The sequence below is a fragment of the Scleropages formosus genome, chromosome 14 (assembly GCF_900964775.1).
Source record: "Scleropages formosus chromosome 14, fSclFor1.1, whole genome shotgun sequence".
In the NCBI taxonomy this organism is placed as follows: Eukaryota; Metazoa; Chordata; class Actinopteri; order Osteoglossiformes; family Osteoglossidae; genus Scleropages; species Scleropages formosus.
In genome coordinates, this window is record NC_041819.1 from 4,968,033 (window position 1) to 4,984,495 (window position 16,463).

General features: G+C 42.1%; 1 protein-coding gene across 3 annotated transcripts in view; it reads right to left on the minus strand.

Annotated features, from left to right (window-relative positions):
* LOC108918303 (protocadherin-17-like) overlaps positions 1–16,463 on the minus strand; it is a 53,645-nt gene that overhangs the window by 22,140 nt on the left and 15,042 nt on the right. For 2 of the 3 annotated variants that reach the window (XM_018725426.2, XM_018725442.2), the window contains exons 3-4: positions 5,633–5,691; positions 5,279–5,451 (exon numbers count right to left, since the gene is read on the minus strand). In XM_018725426.2, the coding sequence (XP_018580942.2) occupies positions 5,279–5,451; positions 5,633–5,691 (232 nt within the window). The remainder of the gene's footprint in view (positions 1–5,278; positions 5,452–5,632; positions 5,692–16,463) is intronic. The other variant, XM_018725433.2, reaches the window with a different exon arrangement.

Genomic DNA, 16,463 nt, shown 5'->3' on the forward strand with positions numbered 1-16,463 from the left:
ACAGTACCCAACCTCTAAACCACAAAGTTTCCCCCCCCACTGAATGGCAGACTACTGTGTGATTCGATGCGACCGTTTCACTTAGGCTTTCCGTCTATCGCTACAGTGAGTCAGTCCATCACAACAGCCTACAGCTAGGTTTAGCACAGTGATTCTCAACGTGGGGGTTGAGAACGCCTGATTGCTGCCGAGCTTATTGCACAGATACTGCTGAACAGTTTTTAATTACACTGCAGCGGCAAGGGGTCTCCAAAGAGCACGGGCATCTCTGCCACTCCAGCAGACTCAGTCAATTCCCAGGGGAGCCATGTGATCGTCTACGTCAATGACACATCTACAGCAGGGGTGTCAAACTCAGTTTACGCAAGGCCACTTTTTGCTTCAAACCGTGAACTGAACTACAATATTAGCACCACCACCTCAGCAACGTGTCTCAGCAATCTGATTTTTTATTTCACAAGTTAAGAAAAAAAAAAAAAAAAAGGCAGGAATATTTTTGGAAACACATAGTGCCTAAAATAAATGTTTACAATACATAGCCTAAGTCCAAACTAATTCCACTAATTAGCCAACTAATTTGGTTGGAGCAAAAATACACGGCCCTCCCTCCATGAGCTAAGTCTGACACTGCTAATCTAACTCTCTGGACCCACAACAGACAATATCATAAATGGAACTCGCATATACTGAAGAAATGATTCAGAGAGAATCTTACAAAGAGTAAAAGCCACTTCATTTTCAAGGTGAGCAAAATCTTTATGCCTCAATGAGCACAAAATGATAAACAGTGTCTCAATAGCAACAACACAGTGACACATGCACAAAATAGCAATTGGGAAAATGGTTTGAGCACAAAGCCCTTCCTCGAGCCTTATGGGTGTGCTTCATCTTTGACGAATTCTATATAATTAAATTTGCTATTGCAATCAAAGAGTATTTTGCTCAGGATGCCATGCTATGCTATAAAGCTGGGCATTAGTGCTGGACGTCTTCAGGTTGTCAATGCCTGCCTTAACTAATGCTAATGAAACTAATACAATGAAATTCACAAAGCAACACTGAGAATAAATAAGAAAATAATTAACACTGGTCATACTGCCTGAAATATAGGGTAGATAACACTTGCCTCTCTCAATTTTAGCTAATTGTGTTTCCTGAAATTACATGGTGATCAGCTCCTAAGATACCATCAGGACTGCAGGGATGGGTTTTCTGGTTCTCCAAAGTGAATTGAGACATTTGGTTCAGTTCTGTGAAAAGATTACAATTTTCAGCTCACTGATCAGTTCATTAGGTCCCCCCTCTGTGCCTTGTCTGCTACAAACTATCACAATGTGGTAATGTACTATATTTCAGCAAAAGCCAAATGCAAATAATATTTGATAGACATGCACTGAAAATTTGATTAAAAATGATTAATTTACAATTACAATTTTGATTCTATCATTATAAAAAAGAAGTTATACAAGAATGCAGCTTTATCTGATACAACCACCTACATTTACCTGGGTTGCCTGTAGGTGGCACAGCTAGTGGTTCATTTAGAACTGGGTCTATGTAGCATCTACAGATTTGTTCCGTTTCAGCTTTTCCCCCACTTTGTCAGATGGATACAGAAGAACGCATGGGCCGTAACTTTACTTTTTCTGGATTTTGGTTTTTACATGAACTACGGCACAGTTGGGGGCATGGTGGCGCAGCGGATTTGGCTGGGTCCCGCTCCGTGGTGGGTCTGGGGTTCGAGTCCTGCTTGGGTTACCTTGCGCCAGACTGGCGTCCCGTTCTGGGTGTGTCCCCAACCCCCTAGAGCCTTGTGCCCTGTATTGCTGGGCTAGGCTCCGGTTCTCCGCGACCCCCGCTTAGGGCAAGCGATTTCGGACAATGTGTGTGTATGGCACAGTTAGGAACAGATGGGAGACAGTGTTACAAAAGTTCAAAAGTTTGGCTTCATTGAAAGGTCAAAGATGGCAATTCAAATTCATCAAGCACCTAAAAAAAGTTGTGAAATGCATGTGAAAATGGTAACACCCATCACAGTACTCCACATTCAAACAAGGATGGGGGCAGCTGGTAGTACAGTGGTTACAACTGCTGCCTTCGGACACAAAGGTCACAGGTTTAATTCACACCTCCAACTGTAGTACCCTTGAGCAAGGTACTTACTCTAACTTGCTCCAGTAAAACTATCCAGCTGTATAAGTAGGTAAATACACCTGGTACAGTGAGACATGCTGCTGTTTTACTGCACCTGGGTGGTGCAAGAGGATGTGGGTTCAATCCCTGCTCAGTCTGTGTGGAGTTTGCATGTTTTCCCTGTGTGTGGGTGTGGGTTTTCGCTGGGTGCTCTGGTTTCCTCCCACAGTCCAAAGACATGCTGTTCAGGTTCACCCATAGTGTGTGAGTGACACAGAGAGTGTGCTCCACTGATTCATGAATCTATTGAGTAGTGTATCTAGCAGTGTAAGTCACCACGGTGAATAAGGTGTGCGGGTTGATAACACACATTTTTCACAACTATGTTTTTCTTGAAATCAGAGAAGAGAAAAAAAAAAAATCTGTATTTAGTAGTTCAATACTTAGTTGAGTTCGATATACTGTAAAAGCAGTAACCTATAATGGGCAAACAACCGAGGCAGAGAATCACTGTTTCCTATAATCTTTCACCATGAAACAAGGTCAAGAACAGCAGGAAGTTCCACACAATTAGGTAATTTACTTTGTGAAAGCAGTTATGAGTTAAGGTGAAGCTAAAAAAAAGAGCCGGAACACTGCGGCCAACATGGAACAGGCCAAGGCACCTCAGACACAAAGTCCCCAAGTCACGAAAAACAGAACACATAAAAGGGAACATATGTGAGCCGAGCAAAAGCAAATTACGTGAAACGGATCACAATATCAAATGCAATTCTTCTTTTCCTGCTTGCCAGGAAAGCAAAATCATGTTGGATTTTCACAGGCATGGTGAGATAACAGAGAAGCAGAGAAGCAGCTCGCATGTGTATATATATATATGTGTGTGTGTGTGTGTGTGTGTGTGTGTGTGTGTGTGTGTGTGTGTGTGTGTGTAGCTGCTGATGAATGCGCTCCAGGATTAGCTTGTGCTGCAGGCAAATCCTTGCAGCAATTAATCACCAATTAATATAACGCCACTAATGCAGTTCTTCTTAATTAATACCCAGCATCTAATTTGGAAAGCTTAATTAATCAATTTTTTAAAATGGCCCCTCCTGTGGCGAAACCAAAACAATGAAATGCAAAGCAAAAAAAGTTAATAGAAATAAATGGAAGGGGAATGGGAATTTTATTCTAATTCGGTTAAAAAATGAAAGAGAAACAGAAATTAATTGTCCTGCACTATTTACCCTTCTTCCTTCTAGGAATTATTTATGAGAACAGTAGTTTCTCACTTCGGCGCGTAGCTCCAGGCAGATCAACATCAAACAGAGCAGCAAATACAGGTAATGAGACAGCTCGGGCCTTTCTAAAGAGCCCCCAGCAACCCCGTTGCTCGGATGGTCCTCGGAACATTATGAAAAACGCTACACTTTTGAAGAAACGCCGCTCGTATTCACCCCATTTTCAATTTCACACTCGCGAATATACGACTCGCGTCGTTCTACTACAGCACATGCTGTAAGAGCTGCGCTCTGCTACGTTGCGCAAGTCCAGTTCGTGAAGTTTAGGTGATGCGAAGGAGGCATCTGCATTAATCATGGAGACGTTAGCGAGAACATTATTGAATTTAAGAAAGGTGTGGCATTGCTCAGATGTCTTCGGAGCGTGGGGGAAAATGCATTTAATTCACATGAGAAAGGCAGATGATGGATAGTTTTGACAGTGCAACTGGCAATTGAAACATTCTCCCATTTCCTCATCCATTTTGCCTCAGATTTTCTTCTTTTGGCTTATATAAATAATGCATGAGGGCAGTTTTTAAATTCCAGCAGTCCCACCACAATATATACACCTGCCAACACGAATGTTATGAGCTATAAGTTACCAGCTGGAGTTGGGCGTCAGTGGCTTGAACGAGTCAATGGTCTAGTGCAAAAAAAAAAAAAAGAGAGAGATCAAAAATAGCACCCGTGTCTTATGAACTCAGAAGATATTAAACAATGAATTGCGCGTCTGCACTTTTGAAGAATAACTTCAGTTCCCTGCGTCAAAGCCACTCAGTGGAGTGTCAGCGGGTGTCAGCCGGGAGATGGGCACCAGGAAGGAAACGTCATTTGGAGAGCAAGGCCAGCCAAAACCGTTTAACGGCCCTGCTTCCAGGATATGGGAGAAAGGGGGAGCGCTACGAGAGCATGGCATCCCAGCTTTGAGGGGAGACGAACAGAAGTCATTCTCTTCCCAACGAGTGCGCTCGTGGCACACAGTTTTGGAAAATTCCACGGGAAATCAGCTGCATTTTTACATGACGTAGCCGGTGCTCTTCTCTTCCGTGCTGCCCACAGGACCCTGATACATGCTGTCATTTCGAGCCGTCGTTCCTCCATTCCCACGGATGATTACGTTGGTCCGTTTTGAAAATGGGAGACATATGGGACTCTTTAATTGGCCAATTTCTCTTGCCGTTGCATTTACTCAAACTAAAACCCAGTGACAATGTTGTTACAGCAGAAATGAATCATTAACATTCACTCTTTCCTTTGACTAAAACATGTAGATTTCACTGTAGATTAAAGTTATTACTTCTGACCTATTTTGAATACTTTCTACAAATATTTTCTTTTGGTAACCCCCCCGTACAATGGCCATAAATATGTAATAGAAAGCTAATTATATGACTTCTGAAGTGCTTATTACAAACTTTTACATCACATGAGACAACACAGCGTGCAATGCAACTCTTGGCAACAAAGCTACAGGAAAATGAAACTCCTACTGGGAGTTACAGTTCTATAAGTGTAATAACGAGAGCAAACAGAATAATTATTCATAAATAATCAATTTCAGAATGCTACATGACAGGTCTAGGGCAGGATAAGTAATTTTCCATGTTCCCCAATTAAAGTTTTAAGGAATCCTACTCCGTTCTGCTCCTAAACATAGATTAAACGGCAAAGTAGTAGTGGTTTGGCTTATGAAATCATAATGGGTCTGTCGAGTTTTATACACTGATAACAAGGGTTAGAGACACCAAGCAGAGGAAGGAAACAAAATATGACAAGAGGGAGAAGAGAAACAGAAGTCAGAGCAGGAGAAGAGGGACAGAGGTGGATGGAACTACCTCTTGTGCATCTCCGGCATGGCGGGACGGGAACTGCAAACTCACCCTGCTCAAGAGGTTGGGGCTTAACTGAGGTGGCTTTCATCCTGAGGGCTTCCTTGGCAGACATGTCGCAGCAGGACCCTTTATTGGTGTCCTGGTCACTATCGGCCTGGTCACTGTCGCCATGCCCACTGTCTCTAAGGCTCGCTCGCTCTGGGTCCTTGAACGTTGAGCTGCTAAAAAAAAAAATAAATAAAAATAAATAAAAATGATAAAACGAAAAAAAGGAAAAACAAAAATAAATAACCGGAGGTTCTCCCTTTACTCGCTCGGAATGTGAGAGTAATGCTACTGTAGAGGGTTAGGCTGACAAGAATGCAAATGCGATGGTTGAGCAAGTTATTTAATAGCCCTTACCTTTGAACAAACTGCTGCCTGCTGCCCATGTAATTGGGCTCTGCGGGAAAATTGTCTGTCTGTGAAGGAGAAAGGAGAGAATTTACATTTTGCGCTACGCAACCATGTCCCCTACCGAGCAACACGGTTTCCTGGTGGAAATTATTAATAAAAGGCCTTTTCTTTCATTTTAATTACTTAGTAAAAACAAGGCGACGTGTTAATGAGACATCTCAAACAATTCTATTATTCCAAGCCTCAGTTGACTTCCTCACCATAAACAAGACCTTTCCTGAAAGCAGGGTTTTTTTTTTTTTTTTCCCCCCTTTTCACCTTTTAATAGGACACATGACCTTTGTTAATGTTACAAATTTTCCAAAACGAGAGCGAAGAATATCTTATAGGAATAAAGTGTGATCTTTCTGTGGATATCCTTGAAATTACCTATAATCTCTTTTTGGCTTTGTGAAATTCATAGTATGGAGTGGAAAAAGATAACTAATGAAGTTAATCTATGCAGGTGTTTGTCCGTTATATGTGTCCATGGGTATTTGATTATAATGCTGAAAGACTACGCTAAGAGATTAAATTACTTTAATTTTCCGGCAAAAGGATTTTCAAAAGGATTTCAAAACGTGTTCATTACTAAGTACTCATTTTTCTTTGACCTCTTGGGCCTGAGTGTAATCTTATAAAATATCGGAAAGGTAGGGACATTTCGTTTATTATGTTGCATTTATATATACACAAAAGCATTGTGCTGATGGCAATCATACTAATGTCCCCACAGAATACCGGGAAACAGAAATATTGAGCAAACTTTTTACTGTTTTACTTTTCTATGCACAAAATGGGCCATAATATTATTAAGGAGGTGAGTTCTGCTGCTGTACACTTGAGCATGTAATTTAATGTGAAGTTTTTCATTGAAGAGACGCAACTGTGGAAAAAGGCCTCTTAAGCGAGAGCAAAATCTTCCCTTATCTACAGTGTATTTTTCAAGTGAAATCAAATGATATAATCAGACTTCAACTTAATACACATTAGAAGTTACTACTGGGAATCACAATTTTTCTTTTAACAACTTCTACAACATAAATGCAAATGTCCAGCAAAATAGAAAGGCAGTGTCTACAATGAAACGTTAAGACCAAAACTGATTTCCGGTTACACATCGACACATGTGGGACCCTCAGAACTGCCGTTTTTGCACAGGGTGAAATTATGAAGAGTCAGCATACACAGTAGCAAAAATAATGACAACAAAAATTAAGGGAAAAAAACAAAATTTAAATAAAGGGTTAAATTAAAACTTACATGGGCACCAAAAATACGACATACTTAACATTTCCTTTAAATATCTCTCCATATCTCAGCACAGCGAACCCAAAACCTTTAACCATACCGGGAGGGTAGATTTACTTACAGTTGTAATTTGACCACCTCATTTATTGAGGTTATTATTCAGACAGGCTGCTCTAAACATCTCATTACCCATCAACTGGCAAATGTATGGAGTGTACCACACTGCAATTACAGTACTGCACCGTGCTGCAATTACTGCGAATTAAACTTGCTATCATGGCTCTAGCTCTAGATTATTGTCTGGTCTAAAATCATATCATTCTGGCATCTACATTAGCTTTTATCTCTATACTTAAGTCATGATAAGTATTGCAATTATAGAAGTTTTTTGACATGTCTTAAGATTTCTTTTAGCAAATGGAACTCCTTGTTTCACAAAGATTACTGTAATGGACAAAGTCATTTGCGCAGAAGTATTTTGGAAAAAATTATGAAAATGTTTTGTTGGTTGTACGCAAGGGGGTGCGGTGGCGCAGTGGGTTGGACCGCAGTCCTGCTCTCCCGTGGGTCTGGGGTTCGAGTCCCGCTTGGGGTGCCTTGCGACGGACTGGCGTCCCGTCCTGGGTGTGTCCCCTCCCCCTCTGGCCTTACGCCCTGTGTTACCGGGTAGGCTCCGGTTCCCCGTGACCCCGTATGGGACAAGCGGTTCTGAAAATGTGTGTGTGTGTGTGTGTTGGTTGTACTTCTACTCTGCCTTTTTATGTTATTTAACATAATAAAAAGCTTACAGCAGTCAGCAGTTAACAGTCGGAAGAAAAAAAGCACTTGGTACAAAGTAAACGAGGACGTGAATGCTACTCACATGTAATCATCACCTACAAACAAATACCCAGCAAACCTGAGAAACTGAGACGCATTGCCAATTTCATTTCCCATTCCTGTGAGAGTGTTGTTCAGCATAACTTACATGTACTTCATAGCTTTAGTGCTGGAAGCAGAAAAAAATAAAAAATAAATTAAAAAAAAATCAGCATATACAAACACACTTTTTGACTAGTTGTCAAAAGTACAGTATTTTTAAATATCATGTACCGTGTGTTTAATTGGATAAGCACTGTCAGGCTGCGTCTATAACGCAAAAGCAATGCCGTTATTCCTATGTTCGTAAACTCAGTGAGACAATGAAATCTGAACTGAGACACAGCTAACTTTATTACTGGAATACACAGTTATTCGGAGTGCATCCATGGGCCATCCAGTAAGGCAGCGGTGAGGACAGTGGTTAAGGCAAAATGATCACTTAACGTTGGCTGCTTCAGCCCCCAAGAGGGACCCAGGCATAGTAAATTGGAACAAGGCACTTAGCCTAAATCGCTGAAGTAAAATCTCTATCTGTATAAATGAGTAAAACGAAAATGGTTCTGGTAGAAGTTGGCTAAGAAACAAAGTCATAATAATAGCAGAACGTTTAACAAAATAAACCTACTGATCTGATATGGCTTCTCTAATGTGATACTAACTGCATAGGTAAGTTTTGTGTGCATTTATAAGGTTGATAGCCGGTTATTGTGTCTAACAGGAAAGCCTCATTAGGCTGGGCACCAAGGGAGGAGAATGTCTTAATGGTACCCGCGGATATTGCTATTTCTGTTTTAGCTCATTGGAAGTAACATCAACAGAGGAAATGGCTTAGTGTATGTTCAACACATTAATACAAAGCAAACAAGGCTTTTTTTTCCCCCTTCCCTCCAGCAATAAAGCATTTCGTAAATGCCGGAAACAATCAGTGATCATAGCTGATGGAGGAGGAGGAGGAGGAAAAAGCACAATGCCTCTGTCCATTCCACAGCGAGATGCCTCATCGAAAATGTCCCGAGATGTGCTTTCCAACTCGTCTATTTTAAATTCGAGAGAGAATTGTGTTAAAACTGGCAGACCCAAATCAGACCATTTCAAAAAAGTATAGATTTAGGCAAAGAATGACAGAAATTAATTCAGGAAGCCACATAAATGCATTTTGTTCTTTCCGGAGAAGAATGACAGGAAGCAGGTAGCACAGCGCTTCACAGAAAAAGACGTATAATCTGAAAGTTGCTGGAGGGGCCCTCCCCCACATTTGGTTCCCTTGAGCAAGGTACCTACCCTGAATTTCTTCCGGATAAAATATCCAGTTCTACAGACTGATAAAGCACATAAGTCACTTCGGATAAAACCGTCTGCGGGGGCTGCAATATAATACCCAGATGTAGGTCGCTCCTGGGGTTACTCAAGAGTGACGCTGAACACCGGAGTGCAGAGCTGTGGCACCTGTTCCGCAGCGCTGCCAAATGCAAATGATCACAGCCCCAAGCTTTCCACGTGTGGGCCACACATTTACCTTGTTCACGAAAGATGCACACTTAGTTTGTACTCTGCTGCCAGGAAAAGCACATTAAGAAATTACTGACAAGATTTCCCTGCAAGTTAGAACCGAGACAGATGTTACAGGTTGTCTTTTTTTTTCTCCCCCTCTTCTTTTTTCTCCCCTTTCATTAATACTCTGATTCATATCGACAAAACAGGGCTATTGATAAGCTAAGTCCGAATCTCATTAATGGAGTTCAACTGACAATAAAATCAAGTTCTTATTTATTGAGTTGCGTCGGCTGGAGTAACCATGAAAAGGATTATGGTCATCTGGTGGACATCAGAGCTAGTCGGTCAGTGTTATTCCTTTTAAAGGAAAAATAAATTACACACTTGTTAGCACAGCTGGTAGCATAGTGGTTAGCGCTACAGTCTTTGGACCTAAAGGGTGCAGGTTTAATTCCCAAGGTACTTACCCAGCTGTATAAATGGGTAAAATAATTAAGTAACTTAATGCTGCAAGCTGCTTTGGAGAAATGCATGAGCTAAATCTAATGTATAGACATACATGTGTGTATACATATATATATATATATATATACACACACACACGCTGTCTAAATCCGCTTGTCCCAATCGGGGTGATGGCGAACCAGAGCCTAACTGGACAACACAGGGCACAGGGCTGGAGGGGGAGGGGGACACACCCAGGATGGGACGCCAGTCCATTGCAAGGCACCCAAGCAGGACTCAAACCCCAGACCTGCCAGAGAGAGGGACCCGGCCAAACCCACCGCACCACCGTACGCCCACTGTGTATATATATTTATATTTAACCATATAAAGATGTGTATTTCACTCGCACACAGACACAAACATAATGCAATAAGTTAGAGTGCAGGGTTTTATTTTTGTTCTGCTGTGACAGTGGTAGTAGCATGACACAGCAGCCAAAGGTACATGCAAAATCAGTCGCTATCACAACAGCTAAGTAGCTACTTTGCCCACTTATTTTCCCCCTGGGGTCTAAATCACAGACTCCCCACGTCTGAGTAAAACGATGGAGGTGGACCTTTTGGTAAAGGCTTTCTGTATTCCCTTTTCTGCACAATATGTGTTTTTTTTTCTTCTAGCTACAGTTGAGCAGCCCCCTTGGTAGAGACAAATGCCACAGCTGATGCGGCCAGTTTTATAACTACGGTGAGAGAGTGGAGAAAAAGCAAAGCCACACATTTCTCGCCTTCAGGATTTGTCAAACAAAAAGAAAAGCCGTTTCAGATGTTTTTGTCCTTCACTGCCAGCCTGCTGCAAACACACACCTTGGAGGAGGGGGAAGTGGGGGGGGGGGGGGGGGGGGTTGGAATGGGTGGCACGGTGGGGGGTAGCTTGCGATCGCCTTGCTTGCTCCTGAAGCGTTGCATGTCACCAACGGTGGATCATTCGCCGCCCTTGCACTGTGTGTCAGCCAAGTCTGCATAGTAAAATACCGTCATTCACCACGATTCCCCTCACACTTGAAACCCCAGTTTCCTCCTTGGTGTCCAGACATAGGTAGGCCTGTGCTCACTTTGTTTCTGTGTTCCTTTGAGGTTAGCCACGTGCTGGACCCACTGACCTCACCAACACACTGCCCCCTCTACCCACCATCACGCTCAGAGACCACAGGAAAACAGAGAGAAAAAGAGATCAGAGGGAGATCAGAGCCAGGCATCATTCAACTGGCATTAAAAAAAAAGTCATTAAAAAAATAAAAAGAAATTAAAATAAAAATCATCTAATATGGACAAGAGTACAGGGCCTTTACAAAACAATACCTGATTATTATAGTATTATTATTAAACTTGTATTTATCTGATCACTGAGCAAGGCGGCATACACAGCACTAAACCGCTTATGACCACTCACACACTTACGGCACAGCAACATAACTCGCACTAAGGGAAATTTAGAGCCGCCAAAGCACCTGAAATATCTTTGGACTGTGGGAGGAAACCAGAGCAGCACAAGGAAATGCATGCAAGATTATGCAAACTCCACACAAACTGAGCTGGATTCAAACTCACATCCAAACCCCAGGGCAGGTGCTGTAAGGCACCAGTGTTACCTGCTGCACCACCATGCGCTGTTCCTCAGTGAGTGCATATCATTCTAAAGGCTTGCATGGCCCAAGGATCACACTGCCTGTATGTGAACACGTTGCTGCTGAACTCGACACAATGAAGTGCGCGGTACTGAGGAGCGCAGAAACCAGACAATTGTGTTCGCAGTCAAGTGGGGTGACTGCGTCCCAAATTCGCACTCGCTCGGTGCTGTAACAGAGGCTCACGCGTGTTTATATGAGTGGGAGCAGATTATCCTGCCTGCTTTGTGCAGCGCTCTGCGATTTTCTGTTTTCACCTCCAGTTCAGCTCAATTAGAGTCATTACCATAATATTGTGCTTAATTAAATGGTTTCAATCTGAACACATTTTTTTTTCCTTTTGGAATTAATGATTAAATAGACTTGAAACATTCTATTGAAATTCTGCTGCTGAGCAGTAGTAGTTTAAAAAAAAAAAAAAAGAAAAAAAACCCCTACACTCTAGAAAATCAACCAGAAAATATGTTGACTTGTGCCCAGCATTGCACACCCATGCTTACAAGCAAATTATTTTTGTCTAGAAAACATAGAAAACAATTAGGAAGGAGAATTTGTGAGACATATGAATCACATTACAGATATTTTGCATATTGTTATTTTCACTAGATATGCAATGCTGTATGCCTGCTATGACCAGATAAGAGACTAATGAGCATAAACAGTTTAACAAGAATCCTGATGTGAATTTTAGAGTGATAATACATAATTGGAGGCCTTAATGCAATACTGTGAATGTCAGATATATAAACTGTCTGACATTAAATTAAATAAAGGGCAATGAATATTTCCAAATATGTTTATTTAAACGTTCATAATTTCTTAAATGAAATAAATCTTCTTTTTCACACTGGGTTTCAATATGCGTGTGCATAATTTACATACCGATATCTCGCACTGCTTTATGGTTACTGCACTGTGTATACAGATGGAATACATACACAACTGCAGGTTGTTTTTTTAATAAAGGTGTCAGTTGAAAGTGTTTCAGCTGTCTTTGTAATGCATTACCAAGGCAGAAGAACAAGGTCATTTTAAGGCATGTTTAAACACAACATTGCTTATTATTTCAGTCTCAAAGCAAAATGTTGATACTGGAAGCCAGACATGTCAGAAGAAAGAGAACAAAGTTTTGAAAATGTGCATGACAGGAAAGATAAAAGTGTTAAAACAAAGTACAGATCACCTCTTAATTTAATTTCTGACATGCCACTTATGATGTTCTTAGCAATGCATCTACAGTAACAGAGCAAAATTTTCTATATTCAAGCCTTAAAAAAATCCATATACAACCATTACTGCGGACATATCTATTACCAGCCTTTTACACAGAAGTAACAGGCAATTCCTTGGGAATGGAGCTCACGTATGGACAGGTCATCACGTTCATTCTGAGCCTGTACAAAATCCCGTACATCATGTGAAAAACGCAGTTGTATGTCCAAACTGTTCATGCAACAGTCAAACCATTTCTGAAATCTGGCACAATATTAAAAGGGATGAAGAGCAGGATGAAGAGAACAAAAAAAGTGAAATAATGGAAGGCTAGGGAAAAATAAAAACTGGGCTGCTGCCAAATTCCCTGGTAAAGTTTATAAAGCGTACAGGTGAAGTGCCAGGTGAATAAAGGAAGAAGCACAGAAAGACGTGGCAGAGGAGGAAAATACCGCAGTGTTACGGCACATCAAAGCCCTGCTTGCTTAAGCAGTTCTCGTTTTTTTTTTTTCCATTTGTTTTCCAGCGAATGGGGAGAGGAGAAAGTGAACCATCACTGTGTACTGAGAGCAAAAGCTAAGCACAACACATGGAAATGTCACTGAAGGAGATCAGGTACGAAAATAAATAAATAAATTGAAGTAAGTTTTTAAACGAAGCTGGAAAAAGTCTTCGGATTTACGAAAGAGCAAAGGTGCAACAAATCCGAAACAAAAAGATATAATTTTCCACCCGAGCAGAAACATTTTAGAAATATAAGAACATACTGACAGGTGATATGGTGGCACAGCGGGTAGTGCTGTCACCCCACAGCGCCTGGGCTCTCCAACCACAGGTTTGAATAAGGCTTGGTTTGTGTGCAGCTTGTATCTCACCGGGTCTGCGTAGGTTTCCCAGGTGCTCTGGTTTCCTCCCACAGTCCAAAGACAGTTCAGGTAAGCTGGTGATGCTGAAACGTCCACAGTGCATGAATGGGTGTTTGTGTGTAATTACCCAGCAATGGTCTGGTGTCTCGTCCAGGGCGTACACCTCCTGGGCTTTGCGCCTTGTGTTTTTGGAATGGGCTCCAAACGCCGAGATCCTGACCAGGACAAGCGGTTGGCGAAAGCGAGTGAGAAAATACTGACATAAGAACAAAAACAAATAAGCATCCATGTTTTTGCTTTTACTTTACCCTCACACTGAGACTGCTTACAACAGAACACAAATCTGTCCCTACCAGAGCGCCTGGGGATGGCTTCCACACATACACAATATGACTCGGAGACAATGTCCAGTCGAAGAGGAACTGCACACAATGTGCACGAAAACACCTTTTTTAATCCACTTCAAATCATCCTCAATCACAGGACTGTATGGGAAAAACCTGCTATTTCGAACCCGGCGAACGAATTACGGAGGACGAAAATATGGACGGCGCATTGATTTTGCTTTGTACTTACCATCTCGTGCTCAGATTTTAAAAGCATGCAACGTTCATTAAGCGGTACTGCACATCTGGGATTTCTGACAGCAAGAGACAGGGGCGTTTCGCGGCAATATCGGTATAAGATAATTTCCCCAGCATGTTTTAATGCGAGTTTATGCAGGTTTCCACTCGCAGAAGGTAAGCATCATTGAACAGACTGCAATCTTAAGCCATTTGGCCCTGAAACAGCATTAAAAGGGGAGACACATTACAAAGCAACAAGCAAAGGAATTTCCAAAATAAGCGGCCACTCCCGCTAATCCCATTTTATGTATCCAGAGGAGATTGTACAGCCCTCCGGGGACACTTCTGTAAGTGATAAGTATATTGACGCTTGCATAGGTTATCTCACGACATCAATGCAGCAGTGACATATCCAACAGAGATAAAAACTCCCAAACAAAATCAATAGCCTTCACTCTAATGATTTTTCTAAATAGCCAATAGAATGCAGGAGGCAGGACTCATTACCTTCATGCATTTTCATTACGCCTTGCGAAGCACGAAATGGACGAAGACGCAAGATTTACGCGAAAGGAGGGGAGTCTGACAGGCACTGGAGGTACAGGACTTTTTTCTTTTTTGTTTTTTTTAAAAAAAAAAAAAAAAAAAAAACAGGGACAGAAGAAGGAGCTCAGCACAGCGCCAGGATCCCGGCCGTCTACCGAACACTATCGAAACAGGACATTTGACCTGTCGCTCATTTGAACTTTGGATTACGGAACATCGTTTCCCTTTCCCAAGGAGCCTCCTCTGAGCCACTTCTGCAGGATTATTCTCAAAATGCCTTTAAAAAAAAAAAAGCATTCATAAGCAGATATTGTCATGACAAGTCAGCAAAATGATCATTACTACTTATGAACCTCAGCCGAAGGCATAAATAGTTGCAGGTTTGCTAATGACGGCGACTGTTTACTGCACTGGCGAAGTTAAACAACCCACCAAGGAGAAGAAAATAAGCAGGGGACAAATACTCAGACTGATGTTTCTTGCAGTCCTGAAGAGGACTGCAGAAAAGCTCTTTGGTAACCAGCTGTTTGACAAAGGTGGACCCTTATGACTAAACTTTACCCCTCTGTGCCCTGCCGATTTACCTTCACCGAGCGAGGAGGATCTCGCAGTGTAGGACTAAGCGCGCATGAGGTACGAGGGTAGGGATGGTGTTTGGCACATGGGACAGAATCACATCGACAGTCTGTTCTGATCACATGATTTGCATGTAAGGACGAGTCAGATGACACCGATATGTACATAGCCAACACAGTACTAGGGTTACAAACCTTGGGTTACTCTAGATATCATTTTCAATATGCATGAGTGTGATGCTCGAGGGCCTTTGTTTGATAGGTCTCAAGTTGAACATTGGTGAAAGATGTTGGACGTGTCAAAGACTTGGTTGTGTCTAACTGTGCCTGAGCTGATGGAGATGCCACTGCTGGCATAAAGAGCTCATAATGTTGGCCTGCAGAAAATTAATTTGTTTGGGTGTGGAATGGATGTGTGTGTGTGTGTGCGTGTATGTGTGTTGTTGCACGCCCGTAAAGATGGCTGAACCTTTCTTTTTGAAAGTCACTGCCTGTGTTACCATGGAAATTTTCCAAAATGTCAGGTGACAATGTAGTTGCGATTCAGAGGGTCTAGCAAAGAGCACTTCAAAAAGGAGGAGGCTGATGTCCACGTCTGCCATGAGCCGGTGAGGTACACATGTGTTCATTGAGTGGGGATGGGGGGGAGGGGAAAGAAGAAGAAAAAAAAATAAAAAACCTTTCCGTTAATCTGATCATTAAAAAGAGCATAAAAGAACATAACACACAAATTACTTTTACTATTTTCTCCACGTGTGGTGGTGCAGTGGGCTTGGCCAAGGTCTGCTCTGTGCTGGGTCTGGGGTTCGAGTTCCCCCTGGAGTTCCTTGTGATGGACTCGCATCCCGTCCTGGGTGTGTCCCCTCGCCCTCCAGCCTTGCGCCCTGTGTTGCCGGGTTAGGCTCCGGTTCGCCGCAATGGGACAAGTGGTTGTAGACATTGTGTGCGTGTGTATTTTCTCCACAAAAAGAAAAAAATGGGAGGGGGGGAATTAACATAACATCATGTAACATATGTAAGTAGGTAACTAATTAAGCATCTTTCTGGGGGGGAATCAACAGGAACCAAAGTTTCTTGAGAGCGGCTCACCTGGACTCTCGCAGGATGACGCTGCATTAGTGGGTAGTTCAAACTTAATTATTGCATAGCTGCAGGGAGAGTGAATTTCCCCTCTTACGAATTTGTGCCGTTATTGAACGAAACATATTGAAAACCTGTGTATGGAAGGTATGTATGGGTGGCATTGTGGTACAGTGACTAGCACTACTGTCTCACAGTGCTGGTGTGTTGTGAAAG